Raw genomic sequence first — 22,124 nt, forward strand, 5'->3', positions numbered from 1 at the left:
TTGCCCTTTAGGTCTTTGATAACTGGATGGGTCTACAAATCAAACTGTACAGCACTCCATAGCATTAGCACTGTGGAGAGTAGGGATGAACATCCGAATTCTGCAGATTTACGATTAGAAAACTGCTTACTGCGATGGAAGTCGGTATGCGGATATCTGCGTTCCACGGAATACCGCATTACAGAGACTTATGCCAATCACAAGACTCAGAAGTATTGGACCAATCAGAAAATCTGTATTTTACCACAGATATTGGAATACCACAGAATTTTTAGACCAATCACAAATATCGGAAATACTGGGCCAATCAGAGAATGCACAAGTGTACTAGAGCTGCCAATCGGAAATGAGAATTACGCATAATAGTGTACACCGGGAAAAAAAATGGCAAATTCTGCCCAAAAAAATTCTAATTAGAGTTATTGACAAAAATAACAGAAAAATAACATTTCGCAATTAATTTCAGCAGAATTCCATGAAAATCGGAAAGACACTTCTCGGAAATCAGAATTGGCAATCATCAGTTCCGACCATCCCTAGTAGAGAGGACGATGAACACACTAACCCCAAAAGGACTGCATCCTTTGAGCTGTGCGAGGCAGGTTACACCATCCTCCTTACAAGGACACCACTGCTGTCTAAAGCTATTACACACTTCAAATCCCTGTCACATGGAAAGACTTATTAATGGTTTTGACTGCCCCGCAAACAGGTTTCCTGGCAAACTCAGGGAAAAGGGGAGGATGAGAGGGAGATGCTATTCTGCAGGGTCTACCTCAGAAGCACCCACAAGAACAGTAGAGCTTAGGGTCATTAGTCATACAAGATAAATAACAGAATACAGCCAGGGTATGCTGTAGGCACTCTAGATTTTAGCCCTGAATAATAGTCTAGGCCCAGGGAAACAAAGCGTCTACATAGCTTTAGACTGCACTGGATAGAAGAACTCTTACCGTGGATCCACCATAATAGGCTGAGATGTTGCTCTTTAACTGAAATCCCACCTTGAGACAAATACAATCAAACTCAGTCAAGATCTATACATTATAAGTAATTTCTGTAGCTGGATTTGCGACAGCCAATCACAATGCTGCTAACAGCAAAATCACTGACAGTGTGACAGAGCTGGCTGATTACTTCAGATGACTTCAATACAATTAGGGTTAAGTTCTTTTCTCAGGTTTTGCACGTTATGCTACAATATTCACTTGCAGCAAAGTTTACTATTAGCTTATTTGGATGGTTAGCCTGTATATTGGCTTTTCTATAATATTTTTCAGTTTGTACTACTGCATATTTGTGTAAGGTAAACCAAAGATTGAGGTTTTAGAAATTCTCTTTTTCTTTCATGCTATTTATGTGCGTGAAGGTACCCGCTAGCACATTCCATTTCGGAGGTGTAGATTTCCCTCAGATTTTGATGGGGTACTCAACAGTACAGCAATATATTTGCATTTTTTATTTTACCTTCTTTTTAATCATGTGCACATTGTCTACAGCATGTACAGCGCAAGCTGTTACACTGTGCTAATAAGTATAGAAATCTAGCTGCAGTCTGTTCCAATCTGTGCTTGCATAATCTGTTTCCAAATGGTTCCCACTGCTGTTATAAATGTAAATTGGCTACTAGATCTAGCTGACTTCTTTCTATCATAGTGCTGATAAACCATGTACAAGCGTATGATTACTAATGACTTAAGGTGGCCATACATCTGGCGACTTGGGCCTCTGACTATCAACCATCTAACTTGATGATTGTGTTACACACACACACACACACACACACACACACACACACACACACACACACACACACACACACACACACACACACACACACACACTTTCTCTAGCGTAGAAAGCTGCCACTCCTCCCCCTCCAGTGCCCATGTATGAATACTTTACTTATTGATGTCCACCACTCTCTCAGTCCTCTTCCTCATATATTAACTGACAGGTTAAGTAATCATGCATCGGCCTGCGGTTTATGGCGCCACAGATCTCTCTCCAATCAGAGACAGATCTGTCTCTTGGTCAATCAGCTGCCAAAAACGCTAGATGTATGGGCACTTTTTGGCTGTGCAGACAGGGGAAATAACAGTCGCTTGTAAGGATGAAGACTTTATAAACTTAGTTTTTTAGAACAGGAGTTTATTCAATAAAATCAACATATTGCGATAGAACAAGAGTAAAGAGTTCTTTTACAAGAGTAAAATATAAAGACACTGTATCACTGATCTGAACCTCATTTAAAGTAATTTTAAGTACATTTAAGCCTAGCTACACCTAAGGCCCGTACACACACCAGATGTCCTTTTCCCATCCTCCAATAACACTCTCTAGAGCAGGTGAGTCATGGGCCGCACTGTTGTATGATGCCTAACTGGGGAAGGGGAGTTACAAAAAGTGTAGGAAGAAGGCGTGTGAATGCAGGGGGCCCACAATCTGTAGACACACCCCTCACTGCAAGTCTAAACAGTACTGTTACTGAAATATAACAAATAATGTAGATCCAGACAAAATACAAGTACTCCAGATTGCAGATCATTTCCTTATCCTGTAGTCAGCACTTCATAGCTCTGAATAAACTCGCTCACCTTTCTGTCTCTTCATTTGGGGAAAGCTCCCGATGGTGGTTGCCTGAATGATTTCTACAACAATCTGATACCTACAGAGAACAAAAAAAAACACCAATTAGCACAAATAAAGTGTATAATAGTGCTGTGGGGGACAGCATACAAAATAAAATAGATCAGCTTTGTATTGCTTAGAATGTTTTAATACCACATATAGCCAATATGGTTCTATAAGCAAATAATGTAGCCTGATTAACAATGAAAACAATAGGAACTGATCTGCCAGGTGACTTATTGTTTTGAAAAAAGTACACTGTGACACGCAATCACACGGAAGTCAGTCAGCTGTATGCTTCTTACAATGAGGTGTATGTATGAAAAGCAATGGCACCACCCATTAACCCCAGCATATACTTATAGAGGAACTGTAGCCAAGGACTAAACTTCATCCAAATCAGTAGCTGAAACCCCCCTTCCCATGAGAAATCTTTACCTTTTCTCGATTAGATAATCAGGGGGAGCTGTATGGCTGATATTGTGGTGAAACCCCTCCCACAGTGTGATGTCATGACCATGGTGCTGACAGTTTCCTGTCTGTGAATCTCGTTGCATTGTAGGAAGTAACAGTTGTTTCCAACTGCCAAATAACCAGTATCTCCCTCTGTGCATATGTATATCTATAATAAAAAAAAAAACTTTTAGCCTACTGCATAGTCAGGGGGTGTGGTTATAGATTATGGCAGTTGGTGCCGTCTGTTTTTTTCATGTCTGCCAGTAGTAAAGATGATTATGTGAAGGCTGATTGTGGATCAAACAATATGGACAAATTACATCGGGAATATCAATCATTTCTTGATCTCTCTTCTATTCTTTAACTTCTCACTTTGCAATGCATTGATTTATTTTTTCCCCTTTTCGCTTAAGTTCCTCTTCAAGCTGCTCAGTTCCAGGAACTGACTGAAAAAGATTGCATCACAGCATCTTCAACTTTACTGTGGTGAAGAAAAAAAATTGTTCTGCTCAACAGATCTGTATTTCCTTTATTTATATAATGTTGACAGTTTACAGTACATATTAGAAGAATACTCACACTTTCAAATATTCAGCTTTATGTGAGCAAGAAACAACTCCCATGGTGCATTATTTCTGCTCAGTAAGTGAACATGAAAAGAATTACTTTATGTCCCTAAAAAGTCAAACACATCCAGAACTGCTGGTGTGCCTATAGCCTATACAGAGCTATACTAATCCTACTTGCAGACGCAGCGGTTTCAGGCTAGATTGGCCTTCATCAGTGCCAGGCAAATAGCTCCAAGGTAAAAGTTGAGAATTAGGCCTTTTCACTGAGTAATCTGTAAGTCATGGTGAACCTGAGCAACTATAATTTTGTACACAACTTTAAGGAACCTGAAAGCCCCCTTAGTAGTAAAAAAACGAAAAACTCAATGCTATATATGCTAAAAGTCCTATTTTCCCATGTCCTGCACTCCTTACTCCTTCCTGCACCTGCCTAGCAGAGTCCTGTCCTCCATTCGTACTGGATGCAGGTTGTAAAGTTTCTACACAAAAAGATCCCAGCTATCCCAATTCCTGCATGCTGGGGGTCTGGTGATGGCCTCCATGCAAGCACAAAGGCCTATATAGCAGAACGCTTTTCGCAGCCAGGCCAGAAATGGTCTCCCTATTGCCTTCCCCACCTACGCTGCCTGTGTGGCATAAAAGAAAGGACAATACTCTTGCATACTGTAAGCTTATATTTGTGCATGGGGTAGACTCAATTATTTCTATTTAATATAGGTCAGGTGAAAAGGCAGAGGGGAATATTGTAATGCTGTTCTCTTGTATGGCCTCATATGTCTCCTTTGGCTATTAGAGACCAGAAATATACCCATATTGACTTACAACTTCATTTTGAACAACAGTTTTCTGTTCCAAGTTTTATGCAAACTTTATCTGCTTTTTTTCTCAGTGACCCTCTTCTCTGCTTGTCATATTAATAACAGTGTTATTCAGAAAGGCTGTCACATTTTGAGATATAATGATTAATGGTGCAGCTTATAAAAGCAGCTGAGATTATGACTACATGCACAAGATGCCAGCCACAGACTCAATCCTTTGGGCTTTTAATCTCCTCCTAGTTGTGTTAGGGCAGCAAATTTGAGGTTAAAGTGAGGGGAGGGACATCTATGACGCTGCAAAGATTAGAGGCATGCATATAATGAATATGGCCATATAACTTGAGACTACAGCAATTTTTTTTTCAAATTCCTCTTTTCTTACAATTAGGCAAGACAGGAAACACATATGTAGTTTCCATTAATGGTAATGGGTGGTTAGCGTTACTGTGTAGTCCTGAACACACAATATATGGTTTGCGTCTGATCAGTGCCACCCCTGCTGAGAATCTAACCTTTGTACAGCCCGGTGGAGCATCTCGGCCAAGGACATGGTTCTCCTACTTCTCCCCCCCCCCCCCCCCCCCCCCATTGTTCCATGGTGCTGTTCACCCTCCACCTCTCCCTAACAACAGACTGTATCAGTGGCCTGGATCCCAGCAGGTAACAGATTTAACAAGCATGTGCACTTCAAGTCTCTTTGCAAGCAGAACTCCGGGATACACTTTTCTACGTGAAGTGGGGAAAGCTTAAAGCGGACCCCAACCAAACATTTTTTTAATTCTAAATATTTAGTTGCACCCCTCTGACACATACAAAGATAAATAAACACTCATTCAATCCTATGAGTATTTCAGTGACTGCCTTTCACCCTTCTCTTTGCATAACACGGTTATACAGGTGGCAGCCATTAGCAATTCCTCCTTTGCTGGACACCATCTACTCCACCAGTTTGCCGGATTCTCTCCCGGCAATATGAAAGGAAGGGAGGGGATCCTCCAATAAATGTAAAATATTTTAGATTTGTCATGCAGCTGAAAAAAAGGCTGCTATTTATTATTATAAATTTAGAAAATAGATTTTATTTCTGAAATCTTGTATTTTTAATTTTGGTCCACTTTAATAAGTAATGTGTTTGCAGTATGAAGATGTATACAGTAAATTTTTGGCACCGGAGACACAGAGTTTTTGTTGTGAGCTGTCACAGAGAATGTCCTTCCCTAATAATTCACTGGGGTGTCCACTCCATATACACTTATGGAGAATTCACTGGGGGGGTGGGGGTCTATTCTATCAAAAGCTGTTAACCCTTAGCTTCAAAGGAGTTATCTCATTTGAGATAAGTGCTCTGCTTTTGACCTCAGTCGGCAGAACTTGTTGTGCTGTAAATTCCTGGAATGCTTTGAGGTCTCTCGGCTAGCAGAAAATATAGAAACTGAAAGCAGAAGTCCTCTGTTATCTCACACTGCCACCTAGTGACAAGTGGCCATAAATACATAATACACAAGTGCTAAAATAAATTGGCCTGGAGCACTTGCAAGCCTCTAAATAACAATTTACAAATGCCAGAATCAGATAATATACACACTAAATTACTATCCTGTATAGAGGACTAAAATATAGCTTTTAATAAAGATTAAGGCTACTTACACACTAAGATGTTACAGGCGCACGTTAGTGCAGCCTGTAACGTTCCCCAACGCACAGCAATGTAACTGCAATGGGCTGTTCACAGTGCCCACGTTGCGTTACATTGTAACGCTGCACATCAATCTTAGAGTGCAGCATGCTACCGCGTTAGAGCGGCTTTACCGCGTTAGCCTGCTTGCACAGGCGCAGTGATTAGCCACATGGCTAATTAATATTCACTGCACTGTGCTGACGTCACTGGTGGGACCACGTGATGCAGAGTGTTCCGCTCACGTGGTCTCCACCAGCGCATGCGTACTATAGTACGCATCACGGACGCATCAAAGAGCCGCTTAACGCGGCTCTTTGCTAACGTCCTCTGCCACCACCACCATGCATTGCGTTAGGTGCACGTTATGCGACCTTAACGTAGCACCTAACGCAAGAATATTTTATTTCATGTATATATGGGGAGGGGGGTGGTGGGACAAGGGGATGTATGGGTAAGTCACTTCTAAATATTAAAATGGTACTGCTTTGTTCCTTTTTCTTTTTGTTTTTGATATTCCATATGGAACACTTATAGCTACAACCAGTTAAGATTTCTTTGCTTTCCCATTTTTTTTTTGTTTTTCAGACAATGATGCAAATAATACTTGATATAAGGCTTATGCCCTAAACTTTTCAGGATGTAAGCCGGTGGGGAAGCAGAGTTTGAAAAAAAAAATAATAATGCTGTTGTAGTGTTATTATCACAGTGACAAATTTACATATCGACTGACCTTTATTACTGCCTCAGAATATTTTATTTCAGAAGCTGCATCATTGGGTTCACTGGTTGAGACCCCATCATCCCATCTGTCTTAATATTTTTATGGTCTAATATACTTTGCTCCACCTGTTTTCTATAATGTTGCATCAAGGAACTGTCAAGAGGCAATGGGCATGATCCCTTCACTTTCATCATAAAGCAAGTTTCTATTTTGAAAATCAGAGATACCTGTGAGACCTTGTGTAATCAAGCGGGTCACCTTCTGCAGCAACAGCTGCAATCAAAAACTTCCCAAGCAAGAGGTCTGGTATTACAGTTATCACTGTGGAGAAATGTTGCCCCACTTTTCTCTGCAGATTTCTAACTCTGTTATACTGGAGGAATAAACTGCTCATTTAAGGTTCCAGCACATCCTAACAGGGCTGAAGTAGAACTTTGACTGGGCCACTCCAAAACCTTAATTCTGTTTTTGTGTTTTATTTCTGCCATGTAGGGGTGGACATACTCGTGTGGTTGGATTGTTGCTCTGCTGCATAATCCATTTATCCTTGAACTAAATATTGAGATCATAGACTCATGTGTGACCATGGTAAGATGTGCTATCTTTAGGACGGATCTGACAGAACATATGAACCACCACAGGAGTTCCACTTGTTAGCTCTTCAGCCCACAGAACACTATCCCTAAAGTTCTGGGGAAAAGCAAGATGTTTTTGGCAAATATTAGATAAACCTCTATGTTCCCCTTGATGACTTCTCACGCCACATGCTTGTTCCAGATCAGTGACTCAAAGTACTGAAACCAGAAATGATCTGGCACTAGAGTTAGGTTCCCACATGATGACTGCAGAAGATGGATTGGGGAACTTCCGGCGACCCATGATCCGACAAACAATCGTTTCCTGATCCATCTCCTAAAGAGGGTACAAACAAAGGTACTTATGCAGGAAAGTCTATGGCAAGCAGATCCGCTGTGACAGTTGTTTAATGACAAGCTATTGACATGGGTGGCAGTGGCTTGCAACATCATTTAACAAGGCTCTGTTAAATGATGTCACACAAAAACTCCATAAAAATCACGTTGTGGGTCCTGGCCTTAACATTAGCAATGGCAGCCTCAGTACAGGATTCATGAGTAGTATTTGTTTCTGGATAGATATATTTGATCTAGGTAGGTATGGTCCTGACCCAGTTCTGAAACATGCCTGAAGAAGAAACAAAGTTTTGAAAGCTTGCAAACAAATCTTGTACAATTATAGTCATTAAAGGTATCACTGGATTTTCTCCGTGACTAACACTGCACCACACACAACTGCCTTTGATCTAGGAAAACCATGGAGGGCACATGGAGGGCAGCGTGGTGGTGTAGTGATTATAGCTCTCGCCTTTCAGCGCTGGGTCTTCGGTTCGAATCCCAGCCAGGGCACAATCTGCTAGGAGTTTGTATGTTCTCCCCGTGTCTGTGTGGGTTTCCTCCCAGCACTCCGGTTTCCCACATCCCGAAAACATAGATAAGTTAATTTGCTTCCCCCTAAATTGGCCCTAGACTACAATACATACACTACATGACACATATATAGAGATAGGACAATCGTAGGGATTAGATTGTGAGCTCCTTTGAGGGACAGCTAGTGATAAGACAAATAAAATGCACAGCGCTGCGTAAGATGTTGGCGCTATATAAATATTAAAAATAAATACATAAATAAAATATAATTATAATAATAATGATAATATGCCTTCTGTCTAATTAGACTGGAAAGCAATCTCAAGAATTTGGACTCTACACATTGAAGCCGCACAACACATATACATGAGGTATGTATGAAGTAACCATATCAACTCTAACCAGATAAATGATGGTTTAAAAACCAGCAGTTGTTTAGACTGATCTATCCATAAATAAGAGTTACACTCCCCCCCTCCCCACCATCAATTTACTAAAGTAACTGGAAAACCATATAATGATGCGGCAATCTGCTATTTAGCTGTATTTTCCTGACAGTGACTGTCATTTGGCACACTAGCAGAGCTCCCTCACAGACCTGCTAACTCATACCTTAGATGAAGACTAATGAGATGTAATTTCGGCTGTCGGTAGCACTCAGTGGCACCGGACATGGTTTGGATAGCTATTTTTACATCAAAATGAACACTAAGTCGCCAGGCAACAAAATCTTTTTCAGCTCCAGAACATCAACACATCAGCTACAAATAGATATTTGAATACTTATTGTTTTATGAACAGCAGGGCTGCAAAGTGTTATCAAAAACACATCACTGCTGTTCAGCCAAGTGCAGGGCTTAATGAAGGAGGCCTGGAGACGGAATACAAGCGCAGTGCAGGCATCAAAGATAGCAGAAGAGTGGGTACAATTACCTTCTAAAAATCCCCTGCTCCTTACCCAGACAATTTCCAATCATGCAACCAAAGCTAAAAGAGCACACTGCAGAGGAAAGGATTTGTTCCTAACACATCATTAATTCATAACTCCATCAGATGGGCGGCTAGATCCTGACATGGAAACAGGTCCAGTAAAAGCATTATCACAACTATTCCTGCCATTTGACTCTCCTGGAGGAGAGATCAGCTCAGCAAAGCAACTAAAGAACTATAGCAGCAGTGAAATCCAATTAAGCCAAATCTACTGTATATGGTTTCTTGGTTTAACACAATTATTGGGGACTGAACTGTGACAGGTCCTCTTTACCATTGAACTTCTGACGTGTACATTGCACAGAGGATACGGTGCTGCACAGGTCAATAAATGTCAGAATCTCCTACCATCTTGTCACATTCTCAGGCAGTTACTTGTCAGTGAGTGTAAAGGTTATTCCAGTACTGTTGGGAACATCGGGGCTAAGCATGTTACAGAATTCGGTTCTTCTGTAAAAAAAGAGAGACACTAATTAATTCTAGAAATCGAAGGGCCAGACCTACTGAGACCTCCACACATCATCAGTGGGGATATCATAAGCGATCCTGCGAATAAGGACTGAATTAATTAACCAGTTCACCCCCAAGGGTTTTTATCCTAACGGACCAGAGCAATTTTCAGTTGTCAGCGCTCCTCCCTTTTATTCCCTAATAACTTTATTACTACTTATCACAAGAAAATGATCTATACCTCGTTTTTTTCGCCACCAATTAGGCTTTCTGTGGATAGTACATTTTGCTAAGAATTTTTTTATTCTAAATGCATTTTAATGAGAAAAACAGAAAAAAAAAAGAAAAAAAATCATTATTTCTCAGTGTTCAGCCTTTATAGTTTTAAAATTAAACATTCTCCTGTGGATAAAACAAACACGTTTTATTTGCCCAGTGGTCCCGATAATTAAACCGTTTAGATTATGTCCCTACCACAATGTATGGCGACAGTATATTATTTTGAAATATAAGTGGTTATTTTTCTGTTTGTTCTGGCCATAATTACAAGCCCCTATGTAATAAATTAAAATTAATTTTCCCCCATAAAATATAGAATAAAAAAAGCTGAGTCCCTAAGGCAACTATTTATTTATTTTTTTAAGCTGATTTTTTTTTTTTTACAAGTGTTTTTTTTGGGGGGGAGGGTTGGAAGTGTAATTTTATTAATGATGTGTATATACTTGAAAATGTGTGTGTTTTGTAGGTGTAATATACTTTTTGGCCACAAGATGGCGCTGGTGAACACTCATAGGACGTGTTCACTTTTTTTTTTTTTTTTTTTACACACTTTATTAAACTGTTACATTTCCTGTTTATGTGAATGGACGTAGCCGCTGTTCGCGGTCACGTCCATTCACTCCAGGCACTGCGATTGGGTAGAGGACTGTTCAGTCCTCTTCCCCAATCGCCCAGCACGGGATCCCGACGGTAATGGCGGCGGTAGCGGCGGACACACGGCGGTAGCAGCGGCGGGAATGCGCGACGTATTAAAACGTCATGTTGCTGTTAATAGCGGTAAGCATGACGTTTTAATACGTTAGGATGGCGGTAAATGGTTAAGAGGCACTTGCTATGACAGCTGAAGATTGCCCCCCACCTGGGCCATATCCTAGTCAGGGATGTAAAGGGGTCTGTGATTTACTCCTCTGGGATTGCACTACAGCTTTAGTTTTGGTTTTTTTTTTTTAATAAAGTGAGGTTTGTTTTGGTCATTGCGAGTGCATACAAAGGAACTGCTAAATACGTCGCTATCCTAAAGGGATCTTAAGCGAGAAGTTTATGGAGGCTGACATATGTATTTCCTTTCGAACTATATCAGTTGCCTGGCAGTCCTGCTGATCTATTTGGCTGTAGTAATGTCTGAATAACACCAGAAACAAGCATGCAGCTAATCTTGTCAGATCTGACAATGGCCCAGAGCACACCAAAAACCTCTAGCAGCTTTCAAATATTGTTACAGTAAAGCTGTTACTGAACAGCTACTGTAATTAGCACGCCTGGAAAACCGCTCAGATCTGGCATTTTTCAGAGCAGTTTTCCACTTTCCAATACTTTAACACTGAGGCAGAAACGCCTCAAAAATCTAAAATATGCTGCAGGCCCCGAGATTGCGTTTGTGGAAAAGATGACTCGCTCTGGTGTGCACCATACCATTCACTTTCATTAGCCAAGTGGTTTTCCCCCTGCAATCGTTTTAAAAAATGCACCAGCCCAAACCCAGAAACACCTGATCTGCTGTATGCTTGTTCGGGTCTATGGCTAAAAGTATTAAGCTATGTACACACATACGACAACAATCGTTTGTTTTGAACGACAAACAAACTTTTAATTGACGAAAGAACGACCTAAGTAAAGTTAGCTTTTAAAGGTGTGTAACGATCTGATCGTTAGAACGAACCTTACATCACGTAAAGCAACTATTGCGCTTGCGCATAAAAATGAGAGGTTTCATGGAGAAATAGCGAAATGTGCATGTCAAGCCTAGTACGAACGACCGTTTCCAACGATGTACTACTTTTACAAGCGATCGTCGTCGGAAAAAATCAGCCAAGCTAGATCGGTCGTTTTTAACGATCTAGCTCGTCCGTCATTAGACTTAATGGTTGTTGGCTGCTTTTTTTAAAACGATCGTCGTTTGAAATGATCGGGGAACGATCGTTTCAAACGACTATAGTCGCATGTGTGTACGCACCTTTAGAGGTAGAGGATCAGCAGGATAACCAGGCAACTGGTATTGATTAAAAGGAAATTAATATGGCAGCCTCCAAATACCTCTCGCTTCAGGTTCCCTTTAAAAAGGACACCCAAGGTGAAAATAAATGAATGAAATAAACAATTGTATCTATCCTCCTCCTCCTAAAAATCACTTTTTAAGATTCCACAGTTTTATTTTATATTTAACCATTTACCGACATCCTATCGTATTAAAACGTCATGCTTACCGCTATTAACGGCAACATGACGTTTTAATACGTCGCGCATTCCCGCCGCTGCTACCGCCGTGTGCGCGCCGCTACCGCCACCATTACCGTCGGGATCCCTTGCTGGGTGATTGGGGAAGAAGACCGAACGGTCCTCTACCCAATCGCAGTGCCTGGAGTGAATGGACGTGACTGCGAACAGCGGCTACGTCCATTCACATAAACAGGAAATGTAACAGTTTAATAAAGTGTAAAAAAAAAAAAAAAAAGTGAACACGTCCTATGAGTGTTCACTAGCGCCAACTTGTGGCCAAAAAGTATATTACACCTACAAAATACATACATTTTCAAGTATATACACATCATAAATAAAATTACACTTCCAACCCTCCCCCCCAAAAAAAACACTTGTAAAAAAAAAATCAGCTTAAAAAAAATAAATAAATAGTTGCCTGAGGGACTCAGCTTTTTTTATTCTATATTTTATGGGGGACAATTAATTTTAATTTATTACATAGGGGCTTGTAATTATGGCCAGAACAAACAGAAAAATAACCACTTATATTTCAAAATAATATACTGTCGCCATACATTGTGGTAGGGACATAATTTAAACGGTTTAATTATCGGGACCACTGGGCAAATAAAACGTGTTTGTTTTATCCACAGGAGAATGTTTAATTTTAAAACTATAATGGCTGAACACTGAGAAATAATGATTTTTTTTCTTTTTTTTCTGTTTTTCTCATTAAAATGCATTTAGAATAAAAAAATTCTTAGCAAAATGTACTATCCACAGAAAGCCTAATTGGTGGCGAAAAAAAACGAGGTATAGATCATTTTCTTGTGATAAGTAGTAATAAAGTTATTAGGGAATAAAAGGGAGGAGCGCTGACAACTGAAAATTGCTCTGGTCCGTTAGGATAAAAACCCTTGGGGGTGAATTGGTTAAATCTACTTCTTACGTTTCTACTGTTTTATTGTTTTTGCTTAATGACACATTCATTGAAGTATGCCAAAGCTAAAATCTACTATTGACCCTTTGTATCGCTTTCCTGCTCTCAGAAGCCATTTTCTGCTAGGAAAGTGTTTTATAGTTGTCATTTATCAGTGAAGGTCACACTGTAGTCTGACCCAGTCCTGACTCAGTCAGGAACTGCCACTTACATACCTGATGTTTAATTCCTTTAGGCAGAGGAAAAAAAAGGAACACAACCTAGTTATTTGTGTGCTAGGCACTGTACATACACAGGTCTATCTCATCATGTCACCTCGGGTATCCCCCACTATAACCTAGTATGATGCAGTAGAAGACTGAACTTCAACATTGTATGGAATTTTCCTATCCTCCACCGTGCTTACCCACTTCAATTCACTTATCTATGGGATCCATCCCTCCTTTGGAACCCCCTTCCAATGCACATTTATCATACTCTGTCTCAAAACCTTTCAGCGCACCTCCAAAAGCACGCATATCATTTGTGAAAAGCCCTGTTCATGGCCTGTATATACATCAGCCTCCTCCAGGTGTCACGGAAACTGCTGTGCCTGTCACCCCACCCTTCTCTCTGAATTTCCTTTGCTCTAATGAACCTACCCAAGCATATACTTGCATTGTTGGCTTCTGTTATCATGCTTTGCATTATTTATATATGAATTTATAGACCTGCATTGTTGGATGTTCCAACTGTATAAAGCAGAACTGTCATGCACCATCACCCATTATCCTCACGTCTGCACTCTGTTAGGGAACAGTATGGCGCCAAATAAATAAAAGTCATCATATTGTTTAGTAATTACAGGCTTGCAAAACAAAGCAGTTTATAATAATTTTTATACTGTATTACAGGAGATTTCCATGAAACAGGTAAATCCAACTGGTCAAAACTCCTGATGGCAAAAAGAAGTCCCAACTCCTATTCCTGATAATAAAGGAGGGTCCACACTGCACATACATGGAAAAGTGCCAACGTCAAAATGATTGCGAGGTGTACCTGACAGTAGAATTTCAGTAAAGTTACCGATACTCTACTATCTCCTTTTCCCATAGGTAGAATATCAGTAAATGTGTTGACATTCTACTACTGCTTTACCTTTTCCTATTTTTACACTGACCTCCCGCTTACAGACACCTAGATCTAACCCCCCCCCCACCCCCATATCTAGCACTAAACTCCCTCCGACCTATACCTGAAACGAATCTCCCCCCAACCTACACATAGCACCAACCACCCACATCCCACCTATGTCTGCCTAACTCTAACCCCCTCTCTTCTTACATCTAACACTAACCTCTTCCCTAACTGTTCTAAGAAAGCAAACTTTTGTTTTCCCTAACTACACCTAACACTCACCTCACCCCTATGTATGCATAACACTACTTCCCCCTATGTATGCTCAACACTATCATTTCTCCTATGTACACCAAACACTAATCTACCCCCATGTATGCCTAACACTAACCTCCCCTCTACCCACACATAGCGCTAACCAGGGCTGTGTAGTCGGTACAAAAATCTTCCGACTCCAACTCCTCCTCAGTTTATGAAACCACGACTCCAACTCCGACTCCGGGTACCCAAAATGGCCCCGACTCGGACTCCTCGACTCAGACTCCTTAGTCTAATACTTCACAGGGCTGTGGATTTTGTATAAAAATCATCCAACTCCCAACTCCTCAGTTTATGAAATCAACGACTCCAACTCCAGGTGCCCAAAATTGCCCCGACAGACTCCACAGCCCTGGCGCTAACCTCACCATTATCTACACCTAACACTAATGAATGGTGCAGCCGAAATTTTTAAGTAGAACTCTACGCTACAATCCTGTCTTCCCAAACGACACCACTACAATCCCAGCCACTTTCACCTACAAAATTAGCACCTTCGGTGCCCAAGCTGGTCTCCATAGCCCAAATTACACTATAGGCACCACCATAGCCCCTACTTGCATTAGGGCTTATGGCAGCGGCCAATCTACCAGGCGCATAACGTACCTAAATTACCTGATTTTCCCCAGCGCTGCATACATTATATGGCAGGCGTAAAGCAGACCAAACACACACATTGTGTTTTTGGTTTGCTTGTTTTTCATCTAAGCACCTACATTTTTATCATCTAGGTATTATTTACCAATATTTTACCATTGGGAATACTACTGTGAAAGAGTAGAATATCAGTAAATGTTATTGGGTATTTCCTGAAACCCAAATTTCCTTGTGCCTTTATTTTGCATACGCATTGTCCTGTCCTTAGTTAAGATTTGGCTTGTTCAATAAACACGTATTTTATGTAGTGCTGATAATTTTTGCAGTGCTTCACAATCTACATAGCCATGCCATTAATTGTCCTTGAAAGATGCTCACACCCCTACCATAGTCTAATATCCCTACTATAGACCACCACCAGTTTTGGTGGTAAACCATTTAAAGTATCAGCATATTTTGGGGATGAAGGAGGAAACCATAGTGCATGAAGAAAACCCACATAGACACAGAGAGAACATAGAAACTCCATGCATACAGTGCCCAGACCTGGAACTGAGCCCAAGACTCTAGTTGTTGCAAGATGAGAATGATAACCATGCTTTACCACCATTTTCCTTCTATTAGAGATGGCAGCTATCTGCAGCCTCTGCTGATGTAAATCCCCCAGACTGCATCTAGCTGGGAAATAGATTTAGGTATAATCAGTAGCTCAGTCTGCAGCTTTGAAACACAAGGAAAATTAATATAAATAAAGCTTGTTTACAACTAGCGCTAATAATACACGCTATCGTATATACTCGAATATTAGTCGACCCGAGTATAAGCCGAACCCCCCCCCCAAACTTTTAACTAAAAAAACGGGAAAATGATTGACCCGTGTAAAAGCAGAGGGTAGGAAGTACAGTACCTACTGAGTACCTCACAGTGTTCTCCCCAGGATTTTTTTCCAGCCGGGTGGCATGAAAAAGTAGCCGGGTGGGGCGGCACGGGGAAATTTGGTGGTGTGGAAAATAAAATATGCTCTAATTATGTCCCACACATGCGCCCATATGCACGCTGGCAGCCACGTGGGGCATGTGTATGGATGATGGACGCAGCCTGGAGCTAGCGGTGCACACGGACAGGTAAAGTATAGGGGCGGCGGCACATTGCACATTAGGGGGGTGGGTGGCGGATGCGGATACTTACAGGCTTGACAGTAGTGTCCGTGCACGATGACAGCTTGTCGGCCGTGCACGATGACAGACTGTCGGCTTAGCCTCGGGCGCTGGTCCCGCCTCTTACTACCGCTGAGACTGTGACCGCACAAGCTCGCCGGGAAGCGCGAGATCTCGTGCACAGAGCTGTGCAGATTCAGGAGCATCGTGCGCGATAGCTGGCCGGTGATGGCAGCTGGGAACGCAGCCCGCCGGGCAGTAATTGATTTTACCAGGGCCGCCCACCTGTTTGATCCTGGGGAGAACACTGCATTGTTATATCTGTGGTTCAGGTATGCACACAGCATTGATGACATCTTTCTTATTTTGAACACATTGCTACAACAGCATGTCAGTGTCAGGAGTATCATCAAGCTGTGCATGTAGCTTCTCACAGCTCCACTGACTCATCTGCTGCTCCAGCCATGAGATCCATAGCAGCCTGGACCCCTCCCCCCCCTGAGTGACCCAGACATATTTGTAGTGCAACCCTGACCCCCGATTGCCCCCTCAGCCAAATGCCGGGCAGAATCGTGCTAACACAATCTCAGCTCAGTGAGTTGATGTGTTAATGTCCCCTTCCCCCGAGTTTTCAAACATCCTCCGGCAGAGCAGAGTATCAGCAGACAGAGTGTAGTCCTTATCAGCAACGTGTCCGTCCCCCTCCTGCACATACGGGCTCTATTAGCAGAGAAGTTTTCACTCACCGCTCCTCGCCGTTCGGGTTCCCCTGCTTTGCCTGTCATTCCCCTGCTTTGCCTGTCACTGGCTCACATCTATGTCGCTATGCTGTGGCGCCTCGCCACCAGAGGGCATCATACATATGAGCCGGTGACAGGCAAGCAGGATAACCCGAACGGCGAGGAGCAGTGAGTGAAAACTTCTCTGCTAGAGCCTGTATGTGCAGGAGGGGGACGGACACGCTACGGATGACGACTATGCTACTCTGCAGCGCTGCTCTGTGCACATTCGAGAGCAGCGCTGGTTTTTGCTACTTAACCCAGTGCGATACCCGGCCACGTGCTGATGGGACCGCAGGCAGCCGGGCAGTAATTGATTTTACCCGGGCGGCGCGCCCACTTGATTGATCCTGGGGAGAACACTGCCTCACAGGGGTCACATGCCAGCAGCAGCGCAGAGATGAATACAGTGCTCCGGTGGGGGACAGCTGAACACCTACCTGGAAGGAGGACATCACATGTCGGCGTAGACAGCACTGCACACAGCTCCAGGGGGAGACTGCACACACCACACGCAGCTCGGGGGTGTTCGGGAAAGACAGCACACAGCCTACAACAGAACAGTTCGAGCGGGGGGGGGGGGGGGGGGGGGCTTGGAAGCAGCGGCAGCAAAAGTTAACAGAGCACAGGGTAACACCACACACAGCTCCAGGGGGGCACAGCCAAGACTACTCAAATTAGTGACGCGAGTAGAAGCTGAGACCCGCATTTTTGGGACACTTTTTTGGTCCCAAAAACTCGGCTTATACTCGAGTATATGCGGTATGTACTGGGTATCGGGCTGCTTTGTCATTCACAACTCAATGTCTCTTGGCGCTGAACAAACCAATAAGATGTGGTAGGGGTGGGGGAATGACATTTTTGGACTGCAAAAAAAAAAAAAAAAGAAGATTGCATAGCACAGTGTTTGCTATGCGATTTTCTTTTGCGGTCATTGTCCAAACACTGAAAAAATCCAGCATATACTGTGTAGGCATTGGAAACAATTTGAATGCTTACCGTAAGTGGTAAAAATTTTTTTTTAAAAAAATAACTGCAATAACAATGTTAAATCACACATCCCTTGCAAATGGTAAATCACGTCCAATCACAAAATCAGACTGAAATACGCCAAGTGTAATCTGATGCATCGTATACAATATCCATTACGTTTGCCTATGATGTAAGATTTCCAGCTCTATGCCTGAGCAAGTGATGTCATCTTCAAAAAGATGCAATCCCAGCATCCTCTCTGCAGTTACTGATAGAATGTAAACCATGACTAATAGTCTCCATTTCATAGTAATGCCTTCAGTATAACCCAGTTAAGAATTGCTGTCATATGTAGGGCTCTTCATAAAAGAAAGCCAGGTACCTTAACTGTTTGAGGAATTCAATGTCAGAACTGCTAGTGATCAGCTTGATGAACTCCTCATAAGATGGGGCATAGGTATAGGCCTTCTTGTGACGCTCATTCACCTGTTCCCTGTATTCCAGCTGGCTGAGAAGCATCTGATTAATGTAATCCGGATCACTCAGCAGTTCTACCAAGGGCTTCAGCACTGAGGAAACAAAATCAGGACACAGCAAGATGAAGGTCACTCGAGTAGTAGCAGCAGACTTAACTGTCCATTGCAATATCTTTATCTCTCAGGATTCCTGTAATACATGATGGAAATGCCAGGCATTACTTGCATCTTAAGCTAAATACAGACTTTAGATTGCAAACGTATAAAGCACAACCTGACAGCGATCATGAAAGCTGAGCATGCACATTCATTGCTATTTGCAGGGAAGTTGAGGAGTTCTCCCAAAAATATATTTCAGCCATTTGCTGCTCTCAAAAACTAGGTCAGGTCTGGTGTTAGACAACATCCATGCAACCAATGCCCAGATCAGCTATAAATGGCTGAAAAACTGATGCTCAATGACATGCAAATGTAATGCAGACTGTATGCAGCTTGGGTTTGGGCCAATAAAATGCACTTCCTGTTGATCCAATCCCAAGCTGCAGTCAATCTGCATTGTGTGCCAAATTTCTTAGCAGCTCATTGACCATCTCTAGTGAATAACGATCTTCCATATGTCTGTATAAAGGCTTAGGTGACATTCCAGCAAAAACTTGTTTCAGGAAGAGTGGGTAATACAAACTCAGTCAGGCTTTCTTAGTGTCTAGGTTTCCACTGGGGAAATGTTACTATAGAGCCGGCTTTTGGAGGTACTCATTTCCTGAAACAAAAGTTCCTAAATGGGAACCCAAGGCAGAAATAAAAACCTGACTAAAGATTCCTTCATAGTACTAAACATGGTGCTTTAAATTCTGTCTAGAGTCAGTCAATGAAACAGGCAAGAGGATATATAATCAGCTGAGCATTCACTGGAAATTCTAAGGCCACATTCTCACAGAAGTGGTGCAGGCTGGGACATGTGACCCTGCTCTACCTCTGTGCAGCCACTGTCCTGACTCCTGCATATTAGTTGTTATTCCCATTGAGGTATGGCAGCACAGCAAGGGGAAAAAAAAAAGTCTGGCCAGCACCATTTTGAAGTGGAGTACGAGTGCAGTGGAGTAACTAAGGAGCTATGGAACCCAGTGCAAGTTTTACATTGCGCCAACCCCCCCCCCCCCCCCCCCCCCTATGGATGCAGCGCACCAAAACTGCCAAGACAACCACAGTGTCAGTGTGCAATCCTATTCTTCAAGCCATCTAGAGGTACTTATTAAGAGCACAGGACCAATAAAGAGCTAATACTGTGGTTGAGAAAAGGTGCGGTCACAACCTCTGCATCCCCTATTGCTATGCCAACTGTATGGGTGGCACCATTCTTTTGTGCAAACTTGCTTATGTGAAGAGACTCTTGGGGTTAAGAACCGGACTGTAAAGTTAGTGCCCTTGAGCACCCTGGAGGGATTACCACTCACTCCTTTCCAGGGGCATGTGAAGCATCCCAGACCCACTGCCCTATTTCCTGCATGGTGATGTCACTTCACAACAGGAAGCTTCCATTGTGAATGAATGCAGAAGCTAAACAGGCATTACTCAAACCTCAGCTACAACCCCCATGAAGAGACGCCCAGAAAAAACGAATTCTCACACACTATGAAGATTTTTCCAGAGATATCTGGACAATGACTATATATATGCACATCTATAGCAAGTCACTAGTATAATCTATGTTTGGGGTGAAGAGCAGGGCACAGCCATTTTACATCCACTTTAAAAGGACACTGAGCAGAAGACGTGGGTATGCATATAAGCATAGCCACGGCTATTTAGTAATGAGGGGACATTCATCAGCCCCTTCAGTAAGCGCTGCTTCTCCCTGGGTGGCCACTATAAATTACATAGCAATAAGTGACACTGAAGCAAAGTCGCACTGTGCCCCGGACCAGGAAGCCTGTGGGTCCTCTCTGCGCATGCGCAGGCTTCTTCCCTCTGCCTCTGCCGCACGTCATTGTGAGGTTCACTCATGGAGGGGAGGAAGAAGCCAGGAAGCATGTGCAGAGAGGACCCACAGGCTTCCTGGTCCGGGGCAAAGCGTGACTTTGCTTCAGTGTAATTTATAGTGGCCACCCAGGGAGAAGCAGCGCTTACTGAAGGGGCTGGTGAGTGTCCCCTCTTTACTAATTAGCCGTGGCAACCGGGCAATTTGCATTGTTTAAAAGGAGATAAATATAGCAGCGCCATATCCCTTTCACTTCAGGTGCTCATTAAGGGCCCTTTCCCACTAGCTGCATTTTTGGCAAAAACGCAAAACGCATGCGTTTGCTGATTCTTAAGTGCAGCCTGTTTAATACGAATCTTGGGAGGCCTTTTCCACTGCTGAGTTCCGATTAAAAAAGAAAACACCACAAACACATGTCTGTGCGATTATGGTGCATTTTGCGTTTCAATGTAAAGTATAGGAACGCATGAAAAAAGCATAGAAATGCGTTTGCATTTTGATTTAACCACTAGTATCTATTTTCCAAAATCAAGACAACACTTGCCAATCAGAAAAACAGAAACACAAACGCATTAAAAATCGCACATCAAAATAGGTCAAGCGTTTTGCAGTGGAAAAGGGCCCCAAGGTGGTTGCTAGAGATACGTTTCAATGTTAACTGGTCCATTTTGTGTACACTAATAATGATGTCAGTGATGTGCCACAAGTTCAGCTGTCATTCATAATAGAACCCCGTCACAAAGGATAATCATACCTAATGATACAGAGGCAATCCTTGCTTTCATAGCTTTCAGGCTATGACATGCATCTGACAATAGAAGCAACAATTCCCTACTGCGAGTCACTAAGGAGTTGCTGCTAACGTTATCTGCTGCAGCTGCTAATAAGTGTGGAGCAGCAGACCGATGTGTCCCTGCACAGACATGTACTGAACACCAGCTAGCACACTGCTCATTTGCCATAATACTAAACCTCCTAAATGAGAAGCAGCAGCGAGGGCAGTGTGTACCTTCTGTGTGACATTTTGTTTTCTCCAACACTACAGGTGCTGCTTATTACTCTGCCTGCCTCTGTGCACAGCCATCCAATCTGAATTATTTACACAGTCCAGGAAAATGACCTATTATCAGTTTCTGGCTTGCCATGAATGCTGATAGCCTCACATATTCCAGCACGGCTGGCAGGATTACAGGAGACACGCAATTCCCTTCTCCTTTCCAACACAGTCAGAAGCAAGCACAGTGATACGCACCTTTAGTGGCAAGTATTTCTGAGAGCACTATGCGCAGGCTGCGGGACTGAGCATCCCGGGTGGGGACCAGACAAAGGACTAGCACCTGGGCACATGTCTGGAGGAATCGCAGCTCCTCTTCTGTGTTTTTTAAACAGGGATGAAGAGCAAAGGGTCTTGGCTGTTCATCCTGTCTGAAAGAAAAAGGAAGAAAAGAAGAAAGCAAGGAAACTGAAGTTAAATGAAAAACAAAAGAACACAGACATACGATCCAACCATTCCCAGAAGACATCACTAGATTGTGTTTGATAACCCGCACACATA

The 22,124-nt window shown here is 42.6% G+C and overlaps 1 protein-coding gene across 4 annotated transcripts in view; it reads right to left on the reverse strand.

The window, feature by feature from the left end:
* SNX25 (sorting nexin 25) overlaps positions 1-22,124 on the reverse strand; it is a 217,410-nt gene that overhangs the window by 83,108 nt on the left and 112,178 nt on the right. For 3 of the 4 annotated variants that reach the window (XM_068278701.1, XM_068278698.1, XM_068278697.1), the window contains exons 4-7: positions 21,822-21,994; positions 18,498-18,684; positions 2,598-2,668; positions 954-1,004 (exon numbers count right to left, since the gene is read on the reverse strand). In XM_068278701.1, the coding sequence (XP_068134802.1) occupies positions 954-1,004; positions 2,598-2,668; positions 18,498-18,684; positions 21,822-21,994 (482 nt within the window). The remainder of the gene's footprint in view (positions 1-953; positions 1,005-2,597; positions 2,669-18,497; positions 18,685-21,821; positions 21,995-22,124) is intronic. The other variant, XM_068278699.1, reaches the window with a different exon arrangement.

Source organism: Hyperolius riggenbachi, chromosome 1, assembly GCF_040937935.1.
Source record: "Hyperolius riggenbachi isolate aHypRig1 chromosome 1, aHypRig1.pri, whole genome shotgun sequence".
NCBI lineage: Eukaryota > Metazoa > Chordata > Amphibia > Anura > Hyperoliidae > Hyperolius > Hyperolius riggenbachi.